Source organism: Neophocaena asiaeorientalis, unplaced genomic scaffold, assembly GCF_003031525.2.
Source record: "Neophocaena asiaeorientalis asiaeorientalis breed wild unplaced genomic scaffold, Neophocaena_asiaeorientalis_V1.1 scaffold767, whole genome shotgun sequence".
In the NCBI taxonomy this organism is placed as follows: Eukaryota; Metazoa; Chordata; class Mammalia; order Artiodactyla; family Phocoenidae; genus Neophocaena; species Neophocaena asiaeorientalis.
Genome location: NW_020174139.1, coordinates 157100 through 164638, shown reverse-complemented (window position 1 = coordinate 164638; position 7539 = coordinate 157100). Strand labels below are relative to the sequence as shown.

Genomic DNA, 7539 nt, shown 5'->3' with positions numbered 1-7539 from the left:
CCTCCTCACCTCCTCCCCGCCCCACCTCCCTCACCTCTCTCACATCCTCAGCTCCCTCACTTCCCTCTCCTACTCACCTCCATCACCTCCTCACCTCCCTCACCTCCTCAACTCCTCACCTCCCTCACCTCCTCACCTCAACTCCTCTTCTCCTCACCTCAGCTCCCTTACCTCCTCACCTCCTCACCTCCTCACCTCCCTCACCTCCCTCACCTCCCTCACCTCCCTCTCCTCACCTCCCTCACCTCCCTCACCTTCCTCTCCTCACCTCCTTCACCTCCCTCACCTCATCACTTCCTCACCTTCTCTCCTCCTTTTTCCTCCCTCCATCTCACCTCATCACCTGCATACCTCCTCACCTCCACTCGTCCTCTCCTCACCTCCTCACCTCCCCATCTCCTCACCTCTTCCTCTCCTCATCTTGGCTCTGGGAGACACCCAGTGGCCCTCACTCCCCACCTCCTGCTTTCGTTTTGTCCACTCTTCTTCCCTACAGGCCAGGATGGAACCTTTGCTGAGCTGGGTTTTGGAGGTGAATCATCACTATTCCCGTCGTGGCTTGTATGGGGCGTGTGGGGTCAGATTTGAAGTCAGATTTTCTGAATAGACTTTGGGACTAAGATTTAATCCAGAATGTTCCTTATATGTGACTTGCACTTCAGTGCAAGGTGTCTAATATCACATCGTCAGTTTGTTAATTTTAAAGACGAATTATTCACTGTTGTACGCTGAGAGATATTTCAAGTCACTCAAGAATAAGATGACAGGAAATACCCTTTATTTAGAACATGACGACGCCAGCAGCACTTGCTCACGCACGTAGAGAAAGCGGTTCGTATACCTGCAAGAGAGAGGAAATCCGGGAGAGCAATTCGGGTTTCTTCGCCGTGTGAAATGGTTCAGAGCAGTGTTTCTGCTCCACGTTTATCCTTCCGCTTTGGGTGCCTGACAGCACAGCTGTCCTCACTAGCTCCCCTCGGCAAGCACCCCTCACTCACCCCTGCTTCCTCCGTCAGCAGTGGGGTCAGGAATTGGGAAGATGGGGCAGGCCAAGCGTCAGCCCCCTGCGCCGGAACTTGCAGAGCGGGGCTCGTCCAGCAGCTGGCCCCCAAGCGCCGACGTGGGTGAGGGTTGCACGGCTGCCTTGCCCTGCCCTGTCTGGCCGTGGGTCGCCCCTGCTCACTCTCTCTCTCCCCTGCCAGGGCCCTGGACTTCGGGTACCTGACCCAGGACATGATTGATGACTACGAGCCAGCCCTCATGTTCACCATCCCCAGGTTGGCCATCGTGTGGTGAGTGTTCCCCTGCCTGGGACCGTCGTTTCTCAGAAACCTGGCAGGAACATCGGGTCCGTGGTGCCAGGCCTCTCTGGGTGGTGGTAAGTGGTACGTGTACCCTGAAGGGGGCTGCTCAGCCACCCCAGAGCAGCTGCCAGGTGGTCCTGCCCTTGTCCCAGCAGACAAGGAACCAGGTGTTCCGAGTGCCTCCCGCTCAGCCAGCCTAGATGGTGCAGGACGGGTGAGCATGACAGCCACGTGCACCCCCAGCCCTGGGAAGAGGCCCCCACACTCAGGCACAGGGGCCCCATCAGGGGCTGTGGGAGCGGCTTTGAAGGGACGGGAGGCGAGGTGCCCCTGGTTCCCGCCGGAGGACGTGGTGGGCGTGTTTGGAGGATTCATGGGCTGGCAGGGAGGTGGAGCCTGTTGGGTGAGGGGCAGGTGGGCGGCAGCCGGCCTTGCGATGGGGTGGGCGCGCGGCTGCTGAGAGCAGGGGAGCGCTGGGTTAGGCCTCTGGGGTCTGTGGCCTCAAAGGTGTCACGGCAGCACGTGGGGTCAGTCGTCAAGCACGCTTGACAGGAAGTACTTGGTCATGTGCTGAGCCTTGCGGAGCCTCTCAGAGCCAGGGTCAGAGCCCAGCTGTTCTGGGCTTGGTCCACTCTGCTCAGCCGCACCCGGACTCCCGGACACAGACCGCCTTCCCTCCCTCAAGGTGAGGGAGCGTAGGGCAGGTAGGCACGGGCGCCCGGGGGGCAGCTGGGGTGCAGCTAGGCCGGGAGCCGGTTGTAGGTGTGGATGTCAGTGGACTGGCCTGGGGAGCGTGCGGGGGACACAGAGGCACAGGCCCTGGGGAGAACTCACTGCGGGTGAGCACCTCCTACGGCAGGTCCGTGGGGCGGTGGCAGCGCTGCAGGATGGGCCAGCCTCTGGGACAGAGGGGCGTCCCTGGACCGCAGGGAGCTGGACGAGTCGTGTGCCGCGTGCGGGAGGGGTGGGGAGCAGGCCGGGCAGACGACCCTGGGCCGAGCCAGAAGCGACTTCCACTGTCCGGGACTGTGGAGGTGTCGTGGCGGGGAGCCTGACGTGCCGTGAAGCGCAGAGCGGACTTGGCGAGGAGGGCCCGGGGAGGTGGGCAGGCGGGGTGGGGCTGCCAGTGCCCAGCACTCGGGGAAGCCTGAGCGGCCGCCTCCGGTGTGCAGGGTCAGCTCCCCACATTTGAGTCTCGCCTTGGGCTTGGGGACCGGCCTGGCCCCCACCTCGCTCCTCCTGGCCTCACTGTGCTCCAGAGCTGCCTTCCCTCTGGGACGTCTCTGCAGTGGTCTTGGGAGGAGCCAGAACCTTTCCAGAACCTCCCGTCAGTTTCCACTGTCTTAGAGGGAACCTGTTCTAAATCTCGGGGGAGGGCCAGAGACTCTTAGACAGCACGCCCGTCTTAAGATAAAAGCAAGGACGTTGAACAGAAACACGTTTCTGGGTTTCCACGCTCGAGTCCGTGGTATGTGCTCAGCTCCTTGAGGCTCCCCGGTGCCGGCGGCCCAAGGCTAGGGTGTGCAGGGTGGTACTGTCCAGCCTCGCCGTGCTCACCGAGCTGGCCTTCCAAGGCTTCTCCCTGAGTGGGGTCACTGGGCCCTCTCTGCTGACCTCAGGCCACCTTCTGACACCTGAACTTGTCTGGGTCCTTGTCTCGGGAGTGCCCTGGGTGGGGCCTTTTTCCTGTCGGGCACCTCCTGGAGGCCTCGCGTGGGGTCCTCTCCAGCTTAGGCTGGAGGGAGGCCTGGAAGCGGAGCCGCGGGACCTCTGAGGTCATGAGGGGAGGCTCTGAGTTGCAGCGAGGAGAGGCTGGGTCTGAAGTTGAAGTGGAGGCGGGGCAGGAGCCCAGAGTCTGGGGGCTTCACGGCAGCCACTGAGAAGCCCTCAGGCCCCCTAGAGCCCCCAGCCCCCCAACAGAAGCAGGTCTCCAACCTCGCAGCCAGGCTGTGGGTCTGAGGATCTGAGGAGTGCCAGGCTTAACCAGAAGGAGTGGGGAGAACTGGCTTGTAAGCAGCTGGTCCTGGAGCCAGCCGCCCCCTTCAGAGACGCTCACAGGGTCCCTGTGGGACCCACAGTGCAGCCACCCAGCTCCCTCTCTCAATTCCTCGTTGTCCACAGAGGCCACTGCTGCCCAGCTTGGGGCCCAGGACTCACTCCTTCCTGGATTCACCTGTGAGCATGTATTAAGCACCTACTGCATGCCGGTCCTGTGCTTGTCCCCAGAGATATGGGGATGACCGTGAGGGAGGCACACACGTACACAAGGCAAGCAGTTGCCATGGAGTATTCTGGATGCTGGGGTGCGGTTGGGGGTTTGGTGCAGGGACCGTCTGGTGTGGATCTCTTCTCCCGGGCCAGTGAAGGTTCCCGTCCAGTCCCCTGGCCCACCTGCTTCTTGGCAGCCGAGGGCTCGGGCCTTCCTGTGGCTCCAGCCCGTGGGAGCAAAGGCGAGTGTGGACAATGCCCCCTGCCCGGCCCTCCGCAATCTCAGGGTCCCCTCCAACCTTCTCTCCCCACCTCACCTGCCGCCCACTCCCTTCCTGGGTGCTCACCATTTCCTGCACAGGGTGTTCCCATGTTTCCTCCCAGGAGATTACTTTTAAGCCATGTTATTGAGATAAAATTCACGTACCATATGACTCACCCGTTTGAAGTGTACGATTCAGTGGTTTTTAGTCAATTTGCAGAGTTGTGCAACCGTCACCACTAATTTCAGGGCGTCATCATCACTGAAAAGATACCACTTACCCCTCAGCCATCACCTCCACCCCCGTAATCCCATCTCTCTGTAGATTTGCCTGTTCGGATATTTCGTGTAAACACGATTGGGGTGACTTGTGTCTCCCCCATGGGCCTATAAGTGTCACGGGGCAGGGGTGCTCACCTTCACTCACTCATGTGTCCTTAGTGCCCGGCAGGTGGTAGCACAGTGAATTTTCGCAGAATTTTGTTGTGCTGATCTGACAGGGCACGAATATGAATTTGTAAAGTTTTTCACTGACGTTTTAATCATAAAAATTTGATGGGGGGGGTATAGACCCGGAATGAAGGGATTGATTAAAAATGATACTCTAGCTACTTAAACAACATGAAAGATGAATCCCAGATGTCAGGGAAGAATTCCTAGTATATCAAGTACAAAAATCATCACCAGTGCGTCTCTACTAAATTTCTGAACACGATAGGTATACGTTTTGTAACAGAAATCAAAGCAATAAATGTTACTTTTTTATTGTGATAAAATATGCATGACATAAAACTGACCATTTTAACCCTTTCTGAACGTACACAATGGCATTAAGTACATTCACGTCGTGCAACCGTGTGTGTGTGTGTGTGTGTGTGTGTGTGGGCACGTGCATGTGTGTCGGTCACCTTTCTCTGGAGAACTCTGACCAACACACAGGTGAATCTTTCTCTTTTCTTCTTTTTCTTATTTTTAATTTAATTTTTATGGGCGTATGGCTGGTTTACAATGCTGTGTTAGGTTCAGGTGTACAGCAAAGTGAATCGGTTACACGTATACATATATATCCACTCTTTTCCCATATAGGAGTACTGAGTAGAGTTCCCTGTGCTCTACAGTAGGTCCTTATGAGTTACCTATTTTATATATAGTAGTGTGTCTATGACGAGGTGAATCTTTGTCTTCTGAGATTTGGTGGTGGATTCTTAGATTTGACACCAAAAGCATGAGCAACAAATTTTTAAAAATAATACATTGGACTTTATCAAAATTTAAAATCTGTGCATCAAAGGACATTACCAAGAAAGTGAAAGACACCTAAAGAGTGGGGGTGGGGCGGGCCCTCCCTCCATGCCGGGCGTGCTCCCCCCGGCCCACGCGAGCTGGACCTGGGCCGACCCCTCACCGTCCCCCGCATTATGCCGGGGCACCCCCGGGCCCAGCCACGTGCCTGCCAGGCTCCACTGTGGGGCTGCCTTGCATGGACGTGGGCTGAGAGGGCGCGATGCCAGGGTCACCAGCCCTGTGGGGCTGAAGCTCTCCCCCTGATGGCTTATTTCCAGCCATCTTCCCTTCCCACCCCCGCCCGTTGCATCAGCACCCGGGCCAGCTGGACACTGAACAGGTATCTGATGCGCTCCTCCTGGGACACGAAGACCAGCCTCACCCTTGTCCGCAGGGGTGCCCCGTCATGGGGACGCAGAAACGTGGCCGCCCCACGACCTCCTCTCTGCCTGTCCTGGCAGTTGGCGTCACTTCCCAGAGCTGCTGAGCGGGAGGGAACCCTGGGTGCTCCGGCACGTGCGAGCACCGCTGGACAGAGCCGCGGGAATGGCCTAGGTCCCCCGGTCTCCCACCAGAGGGGGTGGGCACGGTGGCTTTAGGGGTCTGTGCACAGACTTCTCCTGCTGGATGGATTCTTTTCCGGGGCTCGCAGCTCCATGGAGGCCGTGCTGGGCAGGAGGGACCCTGCTTGCTCACTGGGGGGCAGCCCACGCCTCCCCAGGACCCAGGAGAGGAGACAGGGTCCCTCCCTGCCCCCGTCACTGCTTTCTGAAAGAGGAGATGGCCAGGATTCCCCAAACTCTTTCTTCTGCCTGTTTTCACTCTGCCTTTGCCCTGAGACCGCTGCATTTACCCACCAAGTTAAGGCTCTGCCTTGGGAAATCGTCCCTCAAACACGGTTAATTGAACCATGACCGTTAGCTCATGGAAGATCCGTGAAGCAGCCCAGAAGGAATGGAGGCCCAGCCGTGCCCTCTGCCCTCCGCTGGCTCAGGACACAGGCCCTCGAGCTGGTCTCTCCTAGGGGCCTGGAGGCCACTGGTCATGATGGTCACGGCCAGGTGTGCCCCAGGGGGGCCTCACAGCCCATGTTTTTCCTGTTTTTAGAAAAAAAGGAAATCTTTTTGCCCATGAAACCAACCTTTTTTTTAGGGGAAAACAGTCTCCTCGTTCAACTTTGTTTTTCAGTTTTTCTCACTGAACTGGGTGTTTTCCAGAAGTAATGGGGGCTCCCAGCTGGATGGGTGACCAGACCCTGAGGCCTGAAATAAGATCCTGTTCGTCCTCAGAGACGTGCTAGCGGCTCCTCATTTACACAGACAAGCCCCCGAGGCGCCGACCTATGCGCCATGGGGCCGCGAGGGGACAGGCCCGTGTTCACGGGTGGACGGTCCCTGGGCACCCAAGAGGTGCAGGAGGCATCCAGAGAAGGGTCCTCAGGGATAGGTCCTCTCTCCGAGAGACGGATCTGGAATGATGGTCACGCGCCTGGAGATGGGTGGGGCTGTGGCTACGGAGGTGAACACGGGACCCCCTGCCGTGGAATTGGGGCACCCGGAGCTGGCATCTGGGCAGAGCCAGATGGGCCGTGGGGCCCAGTCCAGTGAAGGGGGTCCTCTCGAGGCACGGGGACGCCCAGCAGGAGGGTCCATCCTGCCTGAGGGGTGACAGGAGGCTGCCCCCATCTTGAAGGGTGCCTGACCGTGGGCCAGAGTGCTGGGAGGGGAAGGGGGCTTTGGAGACAGCGGCCGGGACACGACATTCACAGCCTGGTGGGGCCGGGAACCGCGAGAGCCTGTGGCAAGTGTGAGTTGGAAAGTCTCGGGCAGCCCCTGGACCTGGGGCGTGTGGATGGAACGAGGGAGAGGTGGGAGAGCTGGGAGGACAGTCTGCGGGGCGCTGTCTGGAAAAATCTTGCCCTGTCTGCGCCATGCTCCTGCAGGACCCACACCCCCAGGGGCCAGCCCTGGGGTCAGGGCTCCACGCTGGTGGAGGGCTGGGCTGGGCTTCACCTCCAACTCCTGTTTCCCTTTTAGAGTAGATGGTTCCAGGGCCAGTTCTCACCAACCTCTGCATTTGTGGTATATTTAAACACAAATCCAGTGTTTCCATTTTCAAGGAGGCAGATTTTAGCAACAAACCTTGATGCTGATTTATCTGATTGCGGCTGGGAGGTGTGCAGCCATATTTTTATCATTATTTTATGATCCCTCAAACGGACATAGGCTAATCAACTTCGAAAGAGGATAAAATCTGGGTCATAATTTTCACTGCTTCTTTCTAAACTTATTTACGACTCGATCGCAGAGGGGAAGCGTGTGCGGGGTGTGGTCTGGGCTGGCCACGCGGCTGCAGGACTTGACGTCAGGCTGGCTTTCTGTCTTGGATGCAGTGGCCTCGTGGTCTATGCGGATGGACCCCTGAACCTGGACCGCAAGGCAGAGGACATGTCCGAGCTCTTCCGGCCCTTCCACACGTTGC

The 7539-nt window shown here is 58.1% G+C and overlaps 1 protein-coding gene across 1 annotated transcript in view; it reads left to right on the top strand.

Annotated features, from left to right (window-relative positions):
- Positions 1–7539, top strand: part of LOC112406229 (lateral signaling target protein 2 homolog) — a gene marked incomplete at its 5' end in the record, with an annotated part of 49917 nt that overhangs the window by 3006 nt on the left and 39372 nt on the right. Inside the window, 2 exons of the mRNA XM_024754953.1 lie at positions 1203–1292; positions 7451–7534. Of these exons, the coding sequence (XP_024610721.1) occupies positions 1203–1292; positions 7451–7534 (174 nt within the window). The remainder of the gene's footprint in view (positions 1–1202; positions 1293–7450; positions 7535–7539) is intronic.